Genomic DNA, 20,248 nt, shown 5'->3' with positions numbered 1-20,248 from the left:
AATTTGCCGTTAATTAGCCGTAAATTAGTCGCGCGACTTATTTTTTTGTCGCACTCAATTTTCAAAAAAAAAGCGGATGGCGTGCTAAATTCTTGAAAATCAATCAATCACTGTGTGTGGCAACTAGCCCCAAAGCACGTATTCTGCGGCAAGCAGATAGTAGAAATCGCTACGCAGAGTGCTGTGTGCACCTTCAATGAAGGTTACCACCCAATTTTAAAAATTTTGGAGACGATGGGATGCACGATAGGGCCGAGCGCCGCAGATTTCGCCCCTAAGTACAAGAATGCGCGCATCACCCAAGCAAACCGCCGGGCGTCCCTGGATAGCAAAGAGGCGAAATCCATTGAGCACGATCTTTTCGAAGAAGCAGAGGGGATATTGTATGGACCTGGCATCGCTGATTGACCGTAAGTAAACGATTTACCTAAAATTTCCTCACTTGAAACTTTGAACGCGTTTTTCTCGAAACAGCATTTTTCAAAACGGTGTCCAACTTGGAGGGCAGAGTTTTAAAGCTATCGAGTTAAATTTTTTACACAATATACTTAACGTCATTGTTTATCGTGGTATGGAAGCTTTTTTTTTTTTTTGACATCTTCCTATTTTTTTGTAAAAAAAAACTGCCAAAAAAAATGCTAAAATCGATACGTTTTGTTCAAACCGGCGCCATTTTTGCAAAAAAAAAAAAAAAGAAAAAAGCCTCCATAGCACGAAATCCAATTATATACCGATCAATAATCTTTTTGTGTTTTTTGTTTCAGATCAAAATTGTGACCCCCAACGTGGACACCACATCCAAGTGCATTTTCTGCAACAATTGTTTCATCATTTTTATAGATATTGATTAATAAATAAATCGATCTTTAAAAAATTGTTTTGTATTCTTCAATACCCAATTAATATACAAAAAAAAAAACCAGACCGATTAGATTATTTTTTCTTTAAAAAAAAAAATCGCGAAAAACAACGATTTTTCGGGCTGTCACACTGGAAAGCTCCCTTAAGCCCCCGGGAGCATAAAAATTCAAAAACGACCCTAATAAGAGCTACCCTGATATGATACCCTGTGTATACATGTATAGATACACACACGCACACACAATTCGATATACTTATGCATGCATCCATGCTAAAGATATTTCGTTTAAATTTTTACATCGCTGCTAATAATTATCGCTTTAATTCGATTCTGCAACCATTCGATTAACCCCGATTCGTATGCCTTACACGCATGGTTTTTCCAATTGATTACGATACGAAAGAGATTCGTTGTCGCCAACACTGGTAACCTAATTATTCCTGAACCCAACCCATCGATCAGATAATCATTACCTACGATAAGACTGCGGTTCGGTAATGATTCTATAATAATAAATTATACGCGATATATTGCATGCAATATCGTGCGATCAGGACGCAACACAGAAACCCATACATACATAAAAGAAACATACATAATACGCATGTATTTATTTTTAGATTCATCAGCGTGTTCGCATAATTGGCTGATCCATAAATACATATATGATGTGCATATGTGTTACGGTTACGGCACGTGACCAGTGTACTTGCATATATATATACCCGTGCCTTTGATCCGTATATTTTACATACATTTCAAGCATTTCATTCAATATTTATAGCGGTAATAAAATTATAATTACATTATTTTTCTAAGTTGCAATGACGATAGACTCAAGACTAATTATTGTGTTAATGAAAAAATGTATACTTTTACTCTCTTTTTGAGTCTACCAAAACTAAAATGCAATTTATCCACTGATTATTCTACGGTTAAATTCAATTCAAATGTTACCTTTTACTTGTAAATTACAAAAGTCACCCTCAGGAGATAAAAAACAACGCAAATAATGTTATGTTTTATTGACACTTGATTCTCTTGTACGTTACCTTTGAGAATAAAAATTGACCCCTAAATCACTTTTACTAACTCGAGTAGAAAGACCAGGTGTTAGGCGGTTGATGCTTCGTATGTGCGGTTCGTTTTGTCACTTACTTTCCATGCGCTAAACTAACAAGTTTCAGTGTTTTTTGTACAGCATTCGACATCACGCTCGGAGAAATGAATAAATATCTTACATATTGAATAACTCCTTCGTTTAAATACAGATAAATTTTTGCGTGCGGCAATTGAAAAAGTACAAGTAAAAATTGTGAATCTTTTAATTAAAAGTGACTAATGAAACGAATTTATTTCTGTCGAAAAATGAATATCTCTTTTCCTTTTCCCAAACACAGTATTTTCATTCTGTTGCAAGTAAATATTGTATATCACCGAGCCACGAGGGTCTCGCCATTTGAAATTGGAGGCTAAGGGCAGAGTGTCGAGGTTGAGCTTACAATTAGAAATGTACGACGAACTTGCGATTTTTGGGCTCCTCGCGGTTCTCGACGTCTATAGATACCCACCTTCGATGAGGAGTATGAGATAACAGCCGGAAGGTATGGAAAAAACGAACCGATCGATGCCTCCGACTTACGACTAACAAGTTGCAGGGGTGAAGACTAAAGCTCGACAGTGGTATCAGAAAAACGGAAGGTAAGTCAAGCTTTCGGGTTTACCCTTACAATACTCGATAGACGCGCTTAGAAATTCTGTAGGTGTGCATGCTAAACGTTCGATACAAAGGAGCAGAAACGAAGCGGAAATAAAAAAAAAAACGTGTATCACAACAAACGGCAGATTCGCACGATTAACCTTTCGTTGTAACGCGCCGCCTGCGCCAAGAAGAATATCTTCTTAGACCAGGTATCACAGAAAAGAGGAACGGGTCGATTTTACTACGCGGCCCAAATAATACGTACAGTTCTCTGCTGATATTTTCCCTACATCCGTAATTTCGATCCACTCTGTTTTTGTCACTTTTTCAAAGCTACACCTAAGTATGTGTAAGTATGTATGTATGTACCGTAACGTTCGTTAATCGGTTCCCGGTATCTCACTATTTTTTTGTAATAAAAACTGAAGCGCGTTTTCTTTCTATTGAAATTTAATGTGTCCTATGGTCAACGTATCTTTTGTTTCTCACGTCACTTACGTCTCTGGTCATTGGCACATAAAATTGACTTAGAAAAGAAACTCGTTCCAGTTTTGATTCCTAAATAATAGTCAGCCATTGGGAACTCGTTAATGAACATTACTGAAACTATTCGCTCGCTACTATTCAGCTTACACACGCGATCGATCGCGGCCGGCTGTATCAGCTGGAATTCTTCTTTTTCTCGTGCCACAGAGGTTGGAAACATTTCGTTTTCAATTCGCTTATTACTGCACGGTTTTCACCCGATGTTGAATATTGATCGTTTATTGCATGGTTACTGATTATTACCAGGGAAATATGCAGTGGGTTTTTATACGCGAGACTTTCTTCGAGGGTTAGAAAATTGACGTGATTTTAGACGGTTGCTCGACTTCCGGAAATTTTACATGTATCCGTATTGACGTGGTTTCACGAAAAAAATGCTGCGAAAAACGTTCTTACAAACGTCTGTAAGAAAGGCCGAATTTTGCAAACACATTGACAACGAAATTCAGAAGTAAATGAGAGTTGTACACAGAAAATTGTAATAATTTTCTTTTCGCAGTACGAGGTCTTGGAATTTTTTCAATAAAATACCATATTTTAGCTGAAAATTGAATAATTTTCCGACGCAGATTCTCATTTAGCTGTGAATTTTCCTTGCAAAGTATTCCAAGGATATAATTTTTTCCAAAGAAGTTTTCTGATCATTTTCGGTAACGTGAAACCAGCATAAAAATCGTAAAATAATGGTAGAAAAGGAGCGAGGTTGAATTTTCATAAACCGACAAATATGGATTTCGGATATTTCCACCGGTAGACCAATGACTGGTGCTCTAAATTTTTCTGATAACCTCTGAGATTTACTAATCCGCAGCAAATAACCCATGAACTGAGTCCTAGAATAATTGCCGATTGTCGAAAAGGCAATTGATCAATGCTGATATTGGTTACGCGTTGTACTTACGTACGGTTAGAGGTTACAGAGGTTACACTCTGCATTGCGCGAGTGTAGAGGGAGCGTTGGGTAAGCTACTAAATACGTAATAAGCATTGATCATCAGTTAAGAAGCGGCGATTGATGAGGAAAATTGTGCCGGGCGATAAAAGACGAGTGTAAGTAACATACCGCCAATGCTCAGGCTCCTCCACCGAGTTTTCCTCTTAGCACCTTTTTTCCCCATTTCCCCGAGGGTTGGGCAGCAACTCGACTCTTCTCCTCTCGCTAGTGTTTTCCAATCCTCGTCTCACCCGGCAATCTCTTACCATGAGAACAGTTCAGTATTCTTCATGATCCCCCGGCACTGTCCGTCCCATGACTTCCCCCCTGTCCTCAGTACCAAACTTGTCCTTTCCTCTAATTCCTAAATTTGAAAATTCAAGTTCGACGATGGCCAGAGCCAATGACGCAATCAAAAACTACCCGCGCTCTACGGATCGCGGTTCAACACTGCGGCTCTCCCCTCTACCACTGCGTGCCGTATCTTCCCCCACCAACTCCCGTATCCCCCCCCCTCACCCCGTCCCGTTACCGCCGTCCAGGGATTCCCCACTCCAAGTCAAAGACCATCCCCGTCGTGCCAGGAGCGTACGTGCAGATATGACTCGGTCACTGTGCAAAAACGAACACGTGAAATCGCAACTTTTTGATACTACCATTTTCATTTTCTAATCGCTGGGGAGGGGGGAGTTAATTGGTTGACTACATCCAGAGTTTCTGGCTTCGGCTACCATCTTGAATTTGTTGTTTAAGTTGGAAAATATCGATCATGGACGAAAAATTTTTGCGACAATAGTTGTAGAGAATTAAGTCTCCGATAGGTTTAGTTATGACCATTTTTAGTAAAAAGTTGAAAATGGGCGAGTTATTTGATGATAACAAATTCCCTCATAAATTCAAGATGGCGACTGAAGCTAATGCAGAATCTACTCGAAATTCAAAACTTACACCACGATGACCCCCCACCCCGTAACGATTAGAAAAAGAAAATAGTGGTTTCGACGAGTGAACACGCCAAACCTCCGTTTATTCTGCTTTCTATTTTTTTAAGTAATTTACGAGGTCTTACTATACGATCGTAGTTTTAACTATGTGAAAAAATTCCGAGTCCGCGGCATGTTGTAAGACTATACTTTATCAAGCAGAGAAACTTTGGACTCGGTTGAAAGAGGACACGTTTTTGCAATAGCGATTATCGTCTCATTGAGAAAATAATATCAGAAATAAACTGTGACATATGCATATGTATAGGTATATTAGACGAATACTTCAATGCCGTACTATGTATAACCGTACTAGAAATTCAAAAAATATCATGTATACACACGTATAGTATTACATACGAAATAAACATCATGTATATGATTCATTACGATTTTTTTTTCCCTAATGTTTCTCGCAGCAATCTCTCATGTTCTACGTACCTTAGTCGGAACATCGGTCATTTGTAAACAGAATTCTTACAGAGGTCATTTGCAATGGCACTGAGTTCTGCAAGACTATAGACATTTCAAACCTTTTCCGAAATAAAATATAACCTCTTGGTAACCTGTGTTGACTTAAACGTGTGAAATCGAAGATACTCTAGCTTCGCTGCTTGTTACTGAATCATAGATCCATTCATTCCGGACCAAATGCCTGTTCCCCAGCAAGCGAAAGCGAATTCGAAGGTACAAAAAAGTACTAGAACCTGGCTCTATTCTAGTTTAATTTTTTGCTCCACAAATGGAAGTCATCGACTTTTAAAAGTACTCCGTTCGTGTCACGTTGATACGTTTTTATTGAACAAAAATTAGGGATACTGAAGTTGTAATAATTTATAGAAAATTATTAGCGAAAATATTGCAATTTGTATCAATTTATTGGGAGAATTTGTTCGGGTTAACGAATCACGATAGAGAGTGAATACATTGCAGTTAACGTTGAATACATCGGAACAAATGCAATGTATTCAAAGTGCAAGTTTTCACGAAGGGATAATTGGAAATCAGTAAATAAATTCATTTAATTTCTGTTAAGTCCGTTTGATACATGTATGACTCGATTGTTCATAATTTTAGCGCGCTAAGAAAAACTTCATCAAAGTGAGGTAATATTCGGTAAAGTATTCTCTGGAAGCATTCAAGAAGAACATCCGCGAGATAAAGTGAAAGTTTATAACTGAAAAGTCATCATCACTGATTCCATCACCAACGGGTACGACACGAGACATCTGGCGGAATCAGGGTTCAAGTAATAATGCACCTGCGTTTCGTGAAACAAGTCAACGAACAAGTGTTCCAATTTGGCGCGAAGATTAATTTCAAAGTATTCAGCAATGGTGATTCGCATAAGTAAAGTGATTTTTTTTACACAACTCATCTGATATTATTGGTAAAAATATGTCATCCTAAATATTTGTCTGTAGTTGTGTTCCAATACAGTAAACGTTTTATTTACATACTATCTCAAGCCAAGGTAACTAAACATCTTTTGGTAAATTGTAGGTTATGACAAGCGGTGTTCTAAATTATTTTAACAATAATACATTTTTATCGGATTAATAATTCTTTGCGAGTTATGTGAAACCACTTCTGAAAACGATACCTAAATTCTTGTTGAGAATGATTTACTTCTCGCACTTTGAAATTTTATTTCTCTCTGATAGCCTAATCTAACCTAACCTATGGTATGTATGTTACATTTAGCCAAAATTCACTGCATTTCACGCTCACGTCTAAGTAAGAGCCATGAAGTTATTCCAAACGCCTTCACTTGGGGATTTCAAACCTCCTTTGCTCAATGATGAGGCAACTGTTGGTTTGGTTGACGGTAGCCTGCGGTACGTGGATCGCGAACATTTGAATATATGCATGCAGTCGTATGCTGCTTACCTACTCGATCATCCCAATGCAACTGTGAGCTCTGATATGCTTGCAATACGAGAAGCTGGTAATGGTATTTCGGCCAAAGATATGTTTTTACCGGTTCAGGAAAGTGCTTTGAAAAAAATTGCAAGCGTGTGGCGTGACAAGGGTTTCATCGAGGCAGTTCACGCAACTGCAGAAGAGGATCCGGCACAGGTTACAAAAATCTTACACTGGGTAACTACAAGGTGCATAAATTCAATTATTAGTTTCTTTATTTCCTGGTTAAGTTTTCTGGCTTTCATAATTTTATTCTGAGTATCTTAATGCTAGAGATTGTTGCTCACAGATTACAATGGTCAAATGCCAAAATGAGAATATTCGGATTTTTAGTGTCATTAGTCAATTTTTACTGAAAACTCTACGGTCCATGTTCATAATTTTGAATTTTTTCTTTCCTTTTACAGATTATCTCGCCTGTTTGATTTGGTGGACAAGCTAGCATTCTGGAATGAGGGATTACCGATGCTAACTTATGGTTCCGCAGCTGATATAGCTATCACACGTGACTGGGCTACTGCCATTGTAATCATTGTCTAGTTCACAAGATTTCTGTACTAAAGTAACTTGAACAAACTCAGTTCGATATCTAGAGCCATTGAGCACCGTTAAAAGAAAAGGACAATTTTGATGGCCTCCAAATTTTGCTAAAATTCACGTTTTTTTCGATGTCTTCTTTATTACTTCATTTTATTTAAACTTTTCTACACACTCATGACAATTATTGTGATTAATTAAAATTTGTTTTGTAAAGGTTCGTTGTCTAGCCTGGCATCCACATTGTACACGTCTTGCTTTAGCAACACGAGACGATAGGATTCGTGTGTTCTGCAAGAACGTGCAGGGCGCAGCAGTTCTGAGACACAGCTTTCAAAAATCCGTATCTTGTTTGGCTTGGAGGCCCAATTCTGGCAGAGAGTTGGCCGCTGCTTGTCAGATGGGGATTTTAATCTGGAAAGTAGAATTGGGAGCAGCTAGCAGTTCGCTGAGTCAAGCACTGACTCTCCGACAAAGAGGACATGCCCCAGTCACAAGCGTTGCTTGGAATCCACAGGTAGGAAGCCAGAGGAAAACCTTTACTTTGTTCATTCAGTAATTTTGTGGATAATCTTTGTATCCCAAATTCCTCAAACTCTCCTTATGATCCATTTCAGGGTGACTTACTGGTATCTTGCTCTCCAGCAAATAACAATATGTATATCTGGGATACATCTAGAGAATTGGCAGTCCCTTTAAAATGTGTCAGAGGGGGCGGACTCTGCTTTGCTCGATGGTCTCACTGTGGTTCTAGGCTACTGGCAGCATCCACTCATTCTGTCTTCAGGTAACGATTCGATGGAAACATGTTTTGTCATGCCAGATGAATATATCTTTATCATTTGGTTTATTATATCAAATTTAGTAAACGACTCGAGAAAAATCTTCTCGTAACAATAACTATGGATAATTTTCTGTGCAAATATTTTGATGCTTTGGAATTTCTCCTTGAATAATAATTATACCTATGACACGCAATTCTTCTACAGAATATGGAACACTGGAGACGGCTCATCTTGGAAATCCGAAAAGTGGATGGTCCCAAACGGTCGGGTTGCTGCAGCTTGCTTCGGGCCAGATCTCACGCTTTTATTTGTTTCAACCGAAGTTCCAGAGATAGTATTTTCACTGCCATTACAAGAAAATATTTTTGACTTGAAAAATTCAGGTGTAAATAACGACGTTAAAGCTGCCACGGCTATAATTGATCTGAAAAAAACAATTTTATATTCCAATGAGCATGAACAACAATGTCTTGGAGGTCGAGTGATAGCTATGGAGTGGGATCCTACAGGAAAATATCTTGCCATTATATTTCGGGTTAGTACCCCCCCCCCCAAACCGATTATGTAATTGCCATAGAAAAATGTTTGGTTGCGGAGTGAGATAACATATTAAAATGTCATTATTTTGCACAGGATAGTCCAATCGTTGTCGTGTTTGCAATGAAACTGCAGGCAGGTTCAATAGCAGCTGACGCAGCTGAAGGGTGCTTGATTAAAGGCTTTCCTGGAGAGGTACCGAATTGTATGAACTTCCAACAGGACTTTGACTCTAATTCTGACTTTGGAGGCGCTTGCCTGACAATCGCGTGGTCAAGTGGAAGGGTTCAACATTTTCCATTAGTCAATTCCAACAGTGTTGTGCATTCCAGCTTTACCACGAATCACTTGTATATAAGTTAAAAATCCAGGTCATTAATTTGTCACTGAGAAAATGAATTGTGATACCATGATATAGATGTAAAACTAGATTGTCACTCAGGCATAACCGTATTTTTATAATTCCAAGTTTGATTTTTTTGAGAATCAATCACTGTCTTGTCCATCCTTATAATAAAATACGTGCAGTATATCTTATGTGAAACCTTAAACTAGTTATGTGCCATTTGAATCAATTTGGTTATCATCATTTTGGTTATTATGAATACATGTGTATACAATATCAATATGAGTTACATTTGTTATTTGTACTTAGATTTCAAAGACATTGAAAACAGAAAATTAATAAATAACATTTTTACATGGGTTGTTGGAATTTTCTCAACGTACAATAATAGTTTGCTACCTTTTATTGAAAATTGTAAAACAAATTTTATCATGCTTTCAGGATCACGCTAAAAAACTGTTTCTGTTGTTTTCAAAATCGTTGACAAACATGTTATATAACGTAAGCGAATTAACGCATTTTGGTTACGAATTTTGAATTCATTATTCAGTGCTCAATTATGGGATATGAGCTACGAGGAATTGTTCGAGATTGGGATTCAGTTGTCTTAATATAACTAGAAATTTTGCTACTTGTATCATACCATATACATGTATTTTGTGATTGTAAGTAGTACTTTTACTATAAAAACAATGGAAACTGAAATTATGCGTTCTTTGGCTAGTTCCAAACTACATGAATTAACGAATTAATTTGCATACGAATATTCGTCATAAACATTAATCCGCATCTAAAACTCAAAACATTGTTTTTCAATTTCATATTTAAAAGGTATCAGTGAGAAATCTGTTCTTAGTATAAAATTTTTATTATACCATTGAATGAAAATACAACAATTTAGTATTCATTTCTCGCTTGCATATATTAACCAAATCTGTATTATGAGATTAGATTTATAGTTATGCATTACATGTTTTAGAAAACAATTTCGTAATCTTGTTACAGTATTGTAATTAATTGTTTATTGGTTGGTGTTCACTTTGTTGGAAAATATATGCAATTTTTAATATACTCTTTTACATTCATTACTCTAACACGATTATCATCGTTCTACATGAATTTGTTTAAAAAATACATTTCAAGTTATATATTCGACTCATTTTACAATACGTGTATATATATATATATATATATAGATACATACCTATATATATATATATGTGTATATTATTACCCCAATGAATTTGGGTTATACAATCGCAAAAAAATTTTAAAAATGATCGATTTAATAGAATTTTATACACTTTTCTACTACAAAAAAACTAAATTACCATCAAGTTTCGAACGATACACTCGTACACTCATGTTCTCGAAGTAAAACAGTACACTAATTAATGAACAATTAACGCATAGACCGAATAGTGGAAACAAATATCTCGCATGTTCATAATTTACGGTAGATAATATTTATTTATTTATCTATAGGGTGTTTCGTTTGTGCAAAAAATTTGCAACATTATTTATTCAGTTATAAATATTAAAAATTCTAAGTATACAAGAAAATAGAGCCCAGAATTTGTTTGCAGAGCTAGCGATATTTGTAATAAGAATTATTCAAGTGGAAGATACATGAAACTTTCTGGAAAACATAAAAAATTTGTTTCAGTATTCTTACATTTCATCGTTTATGAATATGGGGTACTATTGTTGTAGAACTGAGGTGAAAAATGTAATTAGTGACGTAAACATAGTATATGTATTCGATTCTGGGACGTTAGTAATATATATTGTTTTGAGTTTGATTTACACCATTATTAGCAAATTGTTAGTTATGCTTTGTCGACCGGTCGCATCCTAATATTCAAGACACGATTGTACTCATAATGTTATCAACGAAAGGGATGAAATCTTTTATACATATTGTCAGTCCAAAAATTTCGTAGAATATAATTCAATAATTAACAATTATCATATTGGTCGTATATTATTATTCATCACCCACAGTTCCCACTTAAAGCATTTAAAAATAGTTCATCAATATTTCAACTCCGATAATAATTTAATATCTCAGCATTATGATCTACATCGCAATAATTAAAATTAAATAATCATAAAAATTCAAATTAAGCAGTTTCTACTTAATAATGACAATGATAACACATATTACTAGAAACATAACATTGGTAGCAGTAGTGACTTAATGAAAACCTAAATTGTACTAAGAATCAACTAAATTGCTATGTTACCAAAGGCGGATAGAATAGTTCCTCGAATAACAATTCCAATTTTTGCTCGATATCTTTTGTAACATTTCGGTTAATTACATGGAATCGATTACTTAAGTAACTAATGGCTTAAATCCCGTGCTCTGGTATTTAAGATTAACCTTTGGGAATAAATCATCGGTAATATTATTCCGTAGTATGTGACAGCCAACGCAATGTGTTTTAAAGATCTGGAAACATCATTTATTAAAGAGCAATAAAAATTTCTCACATCTTCACAAACGGGTACAACGTTTATATCTAAAAAAAACTGTAAAGATGTAGATAACTACGTATTATAAAGAATATTCGGTAGTACTTTTGGATAATTTATTTCACCTTATGAGAAAACGGCTTGCGTAAAAAATCCTTCCGAGAAACATTATTCATCAAAAACTACATCAAAATAACGAAATGGCATCCGTCAAAAAATAAATTTGGGAGTAAAATTTCTTTGAAATTTAAAAAATTAATAAGCAAAAAACGTCGTATACTGTTCAGTTTGTGCAATTTTGTACAATAATATTGATTCAGATATAACGGACTTCCCTTGTCATTGGAAAATGTCAATTGCACTCTTACCAAACACTTGAGGTACCAGATCTAGCGTAAAACAATGTTTGACTTGTTAAATTAGAAACTTTGCACCACACGCTCATTCACAAGAAAAGAAAATTGGAAAACGATAAGAGGAAGAGAAAAATATTCATTAGGATAGTTTCAAAACACTGCAGATGAATATTTGAGCGTGCATTAAAAGCAAACGATAAAGCTCTAAAGATAAATCAATTAAAACACTATTGCTTGGGATGGATCAGCGCATTCACCAACTGTCATTCGATACATTGCCATTTCTGTTATCCCATGGTAATGAACAAACGCTGCGGCTATAACAAGCACATGGAAGATTTGGTGACTCTGAAACTAAATTTAAAAAATTTTTTATTTGGATTAACATTTCTAGTCCACTAATTGTGTTCATTTGATTCTGACTTAAGACTGAAACTCACCCAAATATCAAATTTTCCTGGGAAAAATCTTTCTGGGACACGCCATGCGTAAAACATGGCTCCCAAGATATAAAGGCACCCCATAAGAATCAACCATCCCAGAGATGCTTGACTTATCGCTTTAAACCAGCCCTCAGCAATAGCGTAATGAACAGCTGGTATCACCTATTGTAGGACAAAGGTAAATATAGAAAAATATTTGGATACATGTTTACAATTTACAAATAAAGATAAGGCACAAGTTCTTGTGGATTTTCACATTTTTGGCTTGATGCCAATTGCGTAACTTTTATCAGAATTCAAATCTAACACACAGGATTTTATGAGACTTCAATTTGAGCCGGAATATTCTGCACTTTTCAAACTGTCTAAACTAAAAATCTCTGCATTGTAATAATTACGATAAAATTTTCAGGTTATTAGCGAAACCTTGTTGAATTGCTGAGAAATAGTATAGCAGGTTATTATATTGTATCGGGTGATTATAATATTTGTTGATATCAATAATTTTGTTATTCAGAGAAATTTAGGTTTAATATCTTAAAACTATTTAAGGCTCTGAAAAAAGACTTCAAACTTTTACACTGGTATTTTAATTTCACTGGTAAGATTGTATGTCAGATTGTTGGAAATCATTTGATTATTCAAACGATTTAAAATCCTGTATAAAATGAGCAAATACCACAATTTACTATATTGACAGTGTCATATAAATTATTCTAGTTCACATTTTATTGAATCAAAACCGAGAACCCTTCAAACAGATTGTTGTTTGTGCGAGAAAAGTAGACCTCACTGATAGTAACTTTGATGTAATAGGCAGGGATCTAACGATAAAATAAACTGGTAAAAACCGAATATGCAATGATAACGTAAGCGGACAAGTAGGCAAATGAACAGCTAGTAGTTAGAACTTACCCCACTGAGGCCAAAGCCCATGAAAACTCCTGCTCGAAGTGGTCTATAACTTGGCTCGCTGAATTTTTCCCAAAGGGAAACAACGATACTAGTAATGCCGAGGACAACAACAACTGATAGGTATATCAATTTTGGTTGATAATCACAGTAGAATCCGTAATATAACCATGGAACAAAACTGCCCATTATCAGCATAGCAATGCCGCAGTAATCCAGTTTTGAAAACAACTTTCCTACACATTCACTGTGGCAGTGGACCGTGTGAAAGGCAAAAGACATTCCCAGACACACTATAGCTCCAGCAAAAAATGCAGCAAACACCAATTTTTCTTCTAATTGTATTTCGACGGGTGGTTGGGTTAAAAAGAAAATTGCTATTCCTATGAATGCTACACATCCTGTAATGTAAAAATACAATTAATCAGTAAGATGAAAATGTACGGGAACAACTATCATATATCCATTATATCAGGTAATATGTACCTTCAATGCACACTTTTTGTTTCATATTTTTGTTCAATGATGTAGGTATTTGTCAACCTTTTTTCACAAGCAGATTTCAGAAATTTGGCTACTGAAGATGCGTGCTTTACCGGGTTGTCTATATATTGCATGATATGAGTTTGGTGAGGAATACATTGTCGCTGTCACTACTCTATTATATTGACAGAGGGATAGAGATCAGTTATAGCGCTGTGTAAAAATAATAGTGATAGAGAACACCCATCAGTTTTCGAACTGCGCACCGATGCTAAATTGATTGTTATTTTCATAATGTTTATGATGTTATCAACACCAATACTTATTTTCTCAATAAAAGATTTTTGAATATTCCTAAAATATGATTCTTTAATAAATAAACACCCGAAACGTTTCTTTACTGTTTCGATATAATTTAAATAAAAAGTTTTCTCAATAACTCTCAAAAATTTTGTGATATAACCCAATTTCGTAAATATTATGTAATTCCAGCAAAGTGAAAGGATTTTCTATGATACGGTTCAATCTCTTAGAGGGAGAAAGTGACAAGAAGGTGTGAAAATACTATCATGTAATATATGGACAACCTTTAGGTAATTAATTTCCATAGATTGTATAACCATGCGGATAAACCATTGGAGCTATATAAATATGGTTTTACCCCTTTAATTGGTACACGTATTTCTATTAATCATCCTTGAGACACGAGATGTTGATACCAAGTATTTTGTTCTTCAAGTAATAAATATTTTGATTGAAGTAAGCCATTTCAAAAAAAAAATTAATTACAAGATAAAAAGAGCACGATACATTGCTCTCTTTTTATATTAGAGTCAATAGCATGACTGACGTATCCACAGAAATTGTAGCAAATCATGAAAAATAAGTACGAATTTCTTGTACAAATTTGAAAATTGATTCATAAACGCGGATTCTCTAAGCGTTTATCTTCATTTCTGATTATTTCTCTTATTTCTCATATTTTGGTGTATAAAATCCCAGCTTTATGAGTACTAGATCCTCTGCTGAATGGTGCACTAAATAATTGTATCAAACGTACACAGGTTGAAGTAATTACTGCCACAAGACTAAAAAAAAAATAAAACACATCTTACCTAGCAAATGGGTCCATATATTGCCAGTTTCAGTATGAATACGGAAGATGCTCTTGAAACAAGCATAGAAGGATGGCAAAGGTGGTCTGTGTCCAGCGTGTAGAAAATCATTATCCTGCAGCCATCTAGGCAAGTTTCGGAAATGGCATTGTTTCCACGATGCTTCCCAAACCTGATGAAAATATATTTCAAGGTTTTATTTCAACTCGTATTACAGTAGAGCCTCGATTATCCGAACCCGTCGGGACCGGGCCTAGTTCGGATTATCGAAAGTTCGGATAATAGAAATGCGTTGTCGTAGATAGCGGTTTAACATATTCCATATGGGAAAAATATGTACTGAAAATTATCCTACGTTGCTTTCGTCAAACCTATTCTATTTGGTAAAAGAAATAAGTAAAGACGAGACTCAGTACTGAAATTTATCGCAAAGGTCACTAAAAAAAAAGTTTCCGTGAAAACTTTTTATTCGTTCAAAAAGAAATTGATATTACAGACGTACAACAAATTATCTCGGAATCATGTTCATTTTATTTTTTCTTCGACCAATCTAAAATATATATTTTTTCATACGTTTGTAACGCTCTCGGGTAATATTCGTAGTATTCACTTTTTAACGACAAAGTTGCTTGGATAAATTATTATTGGACAGAAGAAAAAAAAAACAAGAATCAGAAGTCTTACATGGAACACGACGATGCCATTCTATTTATCTCTAACAGTGAATTTTTGTAAATTATTCAGCCAAGTTTTATTCCGTGTGAATTAAAAATTTTATCAACGATACGTATCTTTGTATCAATTCTTAATGACTCCTTGCGAAATTAACTTGTCTTCGAGCATAACGAAGCTCGTTTTTTTATTCGTTTGAGAGTACTTCTGTCGAGCGATCGTTGAAAACATTTGACGAGCAGCATTTCGGACGAAAAACAAACGAAAAAAAGGCATTTTTATTGTAAAAAAAAAAGTTGCGCCATGGTTCGGATAATAGAACGTTCGGATAACGGAGGGTTCGGATAGTGGGAGTTCGGATAATCGAGGTTCTACTGTACTTGCATATTTTGTCTCTGGATAATTTCTCAAACCCACAGGAAACTTTAGAGGAATTTTTGATTTGTGCAAAATTTTTGATAACTGCAAGTATACATTCTGAACTATACAATACTTCACAAGATTTTGAAGAGCGCAAATTTTGGAAAAAGTTCGATTATTATTATTATTTTTTTTTTTTACGAAATAAAAATTTTTTTTTGATTATTGATTTCGAAGATTTTTTAAAATTAATACTGGTTGAAATATAATTATTTTTGGAAACTACTTTTAATCATAATAATGCATAAGATGAAAACGACTTAGAAAGTCAACAAAATATTCAGGCCAGTTACCTAAATGAATTCATATTTGGTTGAAACAAACATTTCTTTTCCTACATGTCCCTAAATTGTTATCACCTCGAAAAATAGGAATAGCTCAAAACTGGCTAAATGTAAATATTTTGTTTCACTAAAACGATGGAATCTAATTAAGGCTTTATTTTATGACTTTTAATCAGTGTACAAGTATACCAAAGACTGGAATGTTTCCCGACACTTTCATAAAAACTGTCAATTTGACAGTTAAAAATACACTTGAGTAAGATTTCTTAGAAAAGAATTGAAAAATATAAAGTGCTCTAGGGTCAAAAAAATATGTCAAACTTGAGCGTAAAATTTTGTTGTACTTTATACAGAGATAATATAAAAATCACTGTGTCCAAAACAAGTAATCTCACATGAGAATCCCTGGGTAGAACAATATAAGAATAATCCACCTGCACTATTATATTACTCATTGTCAGTAAAACTACAGAAAAAAGGTACAAAGGCAAAGTAATATAGAGTTAAACTAACTTTACAGAAATTATGTTATTTGTAATCAATAAAAAACGGTGTGCAACTGCACACATTTTACAAAGAAACACAGCTCTTTATTAAAAACAAAAACAATAAATGAATACAGTTCACAATACTAGTAACTGCTTATCAAAAACATGCTTACCATTGAAGTATACAAGTAAAAATGCCTTTCAGTTTACTAATGGTAATATATTTTCGCAAATGGCTATGTAGCATGTTATAATAAATTTCATTCGAGAGAACACTTTTACCGATGAAAAGAAGTGACTGAGGGTATGCAAAGTCTTTAATAAAATCAAGAAATAAGTTTTCGTAAATACTTACTTTACGGACAAATTCCTCGGCCTGTTCAGCTGCATTATGAGCTAAAGCTCCCAGGTCTATTTCATCGCTCAGTACCCCAGCTTTTAGTACCTCTGTCATCTGAAATAATAGGAAGAGTACCATAGTAAATGATGTTCAATTGCTGATTACATAAAATACTTTAGCATACCGATGGATACCTACGGGCTATCTTGTTTTATCTAAATTATTACAATTTATACTAGAGTGCTGAAGTTGCCTTGAAAATTGAAATAAAAAAACAATATGACGATAAATGAGAGTAAAGACCAACCACGTAGTCCTTTCCAGTTAGCGCCTTGCTGAAATATCAACCAGAGCTACAACAGGCAGTGGTATAAAATAGTGAAATAAAGAAGTGAAATCGAACTTTAATTGACTTTTCAAATATTGAGGAAGGTATACCTCGCAATCTAATAGATGGTCATCTTCTGGTGTAGAAGGTAGAGGACAGCCAACACCGTCTTCTTCCTCACCAAGGCAACTAGCATCATCGTCATCTAATAGGTCGTTCACTTCGTGCAAGCCCGGTATATCGCTGTTTAAGGAAACTCGATCGCTCCATGGAATACGATGACGGACTATTGACTCGCCTCCTGAAGCTAAGTCGCCTCTGTCCTCCACAATCATATCCTCAAATGTGGACATTTTTATGATGATAATATTCTATTGCTGCGATATTTGGTTGCTGTGGTACGAACTATGGTAGCTCTGAAACAAACGTTTTCAATTATATTTATGTGTTTATCACAGAATCTGAAACAGTTCATTCTGTAAGTTCCTAAAAAAGTATGTGCATCGAAATCATGTGCGTTACACGCCGGAATGGCATAAATTTTATGTGTAATATACGCACAGATGTATACTGCCGAGTAAGGTGATTATTAGTGTTGGTAACTTATTTACGTGGCATAGGCACGCCTGCAATTGTATGCGAAATAGTAGCTGACATGTATGACTTCCTGATAAAAATTCTATTCCAACAATGGTAATTAACTTTATTGCTCAGCTAACATTGATCGCTAACATTGGTGCTATTGTATAACACGCTAATCATATTGTTATAACATAAAACAAAAAAATTATTTCAGGTAGACGTATGCATGACCAGGAAACAACGAAGTCAAAAGAAAAATTTGCCATTCCAGTAGTAAAAAGTTTGATTGTAAACGCAGATCATTCAATCGGGACAAATCGATCGACCAATTAATATGGCATTTGAAATATAAATTTATTATTTCAATTTCACATTAAAATTTCTAATACAAGAATTTATAGCAGCAAAGTACTTGCAAGATATTAACAGTCAAATTGAAATTGGACTTCGAGTGTAGCATTAATCAGATGATACACCGCCTGAGCCAGGTTAAGCCAGATAAGATTAGAAATTGTTGGAATATGAGCATAAATAATCTTGTTGTAAAGGTAGAATAAGGATAGTCGTCTGAATAATAAATAAAATATAAATACTCTACTTGAACTTCTGTCATTAAATACAACACCTGAAACCCAATTTCCAATAGAAATATTAACACAAAATAATTCTGTCCAAGTCTCAGGCTTTTGTTGAGGTAAAAATTTTTTAGAAATGCTGCAAATTTAGTCTGGTTAAGATTCTTAATTATATTAAATTGATATTTTATTTAACTTAAATTTCTTGCTGAAAGAAATGAACGACTTTTATTGTTCATTTATGAAATGATTTCAGTAGATTTTTAAGAAATTTGAAACTGTAATAGCGTTGTTGACTATAGAGTTATGTAACGAATCTTACTAATCCTTATCTTAAATTATTAGCACCAAAGTGAATACATCAAGAGTTTCTACAGACCAGTCTTCTTATGCATAAATGATTAAAATTAAAGTCTTACAGTAAGTGATGTGTCAAAGCTGACTATCAAAAACAGGGATCATTAGATAAAATAATCTTTAATCGTGACGTTCAATTTACTGTAGGGATCAAATAGGTCAACATTATCATTGGAAAATTTACAATGATAGTATAATGTTATGAGTGGTGGTAATTTTCATAATATAAGTGCTGTAACGAAACTTTTGAAATAAATTGTATGATAACCAAGAAATAAAGTATTGAAACGGTACGTAATGAATCCAATGACGTTCGAAGAGTTTATTCAATGCAAATTTGGGAATGTTGTGGAGAAAAGTTTGGGAAACTTCAAGTTTGGCTAAAGGTCAGCACTTACGTAATAACTCTTTCGTACACAAAACGAGTTTCAAATAAATATCAGTTAGATGTATAGATACGCTGATCGAATAAAGGGGTTTCAAATATTCGCGTGTACCGGAGTTGGAAGTTAATAACGTAACCGCGGATCGCGTAAAATCGATACTATGTAATGATTGTGGAAGATAAATAAAATAGCGTTGTTAACACGCAGCATAAGCACGCGAGAACTTGTACAAAAAGATGTAATTAGATATAAAAGAATAAAGGAAGGAAAAAAATCGGGAATATACCGTCGGGAGAAACAATACTTACGTACATACTCCTAACGATCTATGTAATTGCTGACGATTTCTGGCGGAAGAAAACTCGTTCAACTCACCTTGATTTTTCACATGCGAAATTTTCCCATCTGTCCAAATTAGGTTGCTCACAAATAGCTCTTCTAATTATTCCGAAACGCAATCATCCGATAAGTACGACGTGAAAGTAATAACAAATCGCGCTATTGCACGACACACAATACGGGTCTCTACTGACCACTGCCAGTCGACTGTCGAAATCAGTCGAGAGTGTCGAGACTCGTGCGTCAAACTGTCGGATATTTTTCGTGTCAGCTGTTTGTAGCGCCATCTGACACGGAACAGGTTTTAACTAGCAAGCTAATTATCAGGTTGCACGGTCGGTAAGCTCATATCAGTAATTGACAAATACACTGCCGTATTTAGCATCAAGAAAGTCGTGAATGACACAACACAACTCTCTAGAAATCAGCAGTCCAAACCGACAAATGAAAACATCTATTGCCTCCGTGATGTTAAATGCGGCAGAATATTGATAGGTTACCGACAAGCGCTTACCGACCAAGCACCTCCAAAATT

The 20,248-nt window shown here is 35.0% G+C and overlaps 3 protein-coding genes across 7 annotated transcripts in view; 1 reads left to right on the top strand and 2 right to left on the bottom strand.

The window, feature by feature from the left end:
* Nucleotides 1-4,503, bottom strand: part of LOC107227536 — a 43,027-nt gene extending 38,524 nt beyond the window's left edge. The window contains exon 1 of the mRNA XM_046731892.1: nucleotides 4,174-4,503. Coding sequence (XP_046587848.1) covers nucleotides 4,174-4,228 — 55 coding nt within the window. The 5' untranslated portion in view covers nucleotides 4,229-4,503. The remainder of the gene's footprint in view (nucleotides 1-4,173) is intronic.
* A 1,793-nt stretch (nucleotides 4,504-6,296) lies between these two features.
* LOC107227548 (aladin) lies at nucleotides 6,297-11,675 on the top strand. Of its 3 annotated transcripts, none has more exons than XM_015668732.2 (7): nucleotides 6,297-6,501; nucleotides 6,732-7,138; nucleotides 7,358-7,475; nucleotides 7,705-8,004; nucleotides 8,105-8,274; nucleotides 8,477-8,807; nucleotides 8,906-11,675. In XM_015668732.2, the coding sequence occupies exons 2-7, from the start codon at nucleotides 6,774-6,776 to the stop codon at nucleotides 9,170-9,172; spliced, it is 1,551 nt and encodes a 516-aa protein (XP_015524218.1). In that variant the 5' UTR covers nucleotides 6,297-6,501; nucleotides 6,732-6,773; the 3' UTR covers nucleotides 9,173-11,675. The 3 variants fall into 3 exon arrangements, with proteins under 3 accessions (XP_015524218.1, XP_046587853.1, XP_046587857.1); XM_046731897.1 differs by having other exon boundaries at nucleotides 6,303-6,417; XM_046731901.1 differs by having other exon boundaries at nucleotides 6,303-6,501; nucleotides 6,766-7,138.
* LOC107227538 (adiponectin receptor protein) lies at nucleotides 10,645-19,946 on the bottom strand. 3 transcript variants are annotated; one of them, XM_046731935.1, is made up of 7 exons: nucleotides 19,683-19,946; nucleotides 17,585-17,890; nucleotides 17,162-17,260; nucleotides 14,943-15,114; nucleotides 13,348-13,745; nucleotides 12,430-12,594; nucleotides 10,645-12,343 (listed from the first exon to the last, which is right to left on the bottom strand). In XM_046731935.1, the coding sequence occupies exons 2-7, from the start codon at nucleotides 17,825-17,827 to the stop codon at nucleotides 12,209-12,211; spliced, it is 1,212 nt and encodes a 403-aa protein (XP_046587891.1). In that variant the 5' UTR covers nucleotides 17,828-17,890; nucleotides 19,683-19,946; the 3' UTR covers nucleotides 10,645-12,208. The 3 variants fall into 3 exon arrangements, with proteins under 3 accessions (XP_046587891.1, XP_015524202.1, XP_046587895.1); XM_015668716.2 differs by having other exon boundaries at nucleotides 19,750-19,946; XM_046731939.1 differs by lacking the exon at nucleotides 19,683-19,946 and adding an exon at nucleotides 17,454-17,499 and having other exon boundaries at nucleotides 17,585-17,726.
* Between the last annotated feature and the right edge of the window lie 302 nt (nucleotides 19,947-20,248).

This window comes from Neodiprion lecontei, chromosome 1, assembly GCF_021901455.1.
Source record: "Neodiprion lecontei isolate iyNeoLeco1 chromosome 1, iyNeoLeco1.1, whole genome shotgun sequence".
Lineage (NCBI taxonomy): Eukaryota > Metazoa > Arthropoda > Insecta > Hymenoptera > Diprionidae > Neodiprion > Neodiprion lecontei.
Note: the sequence above shows the minus strand (reverse complement) of the source record. Positions and strands in the feature narration are given on the sequence as shown.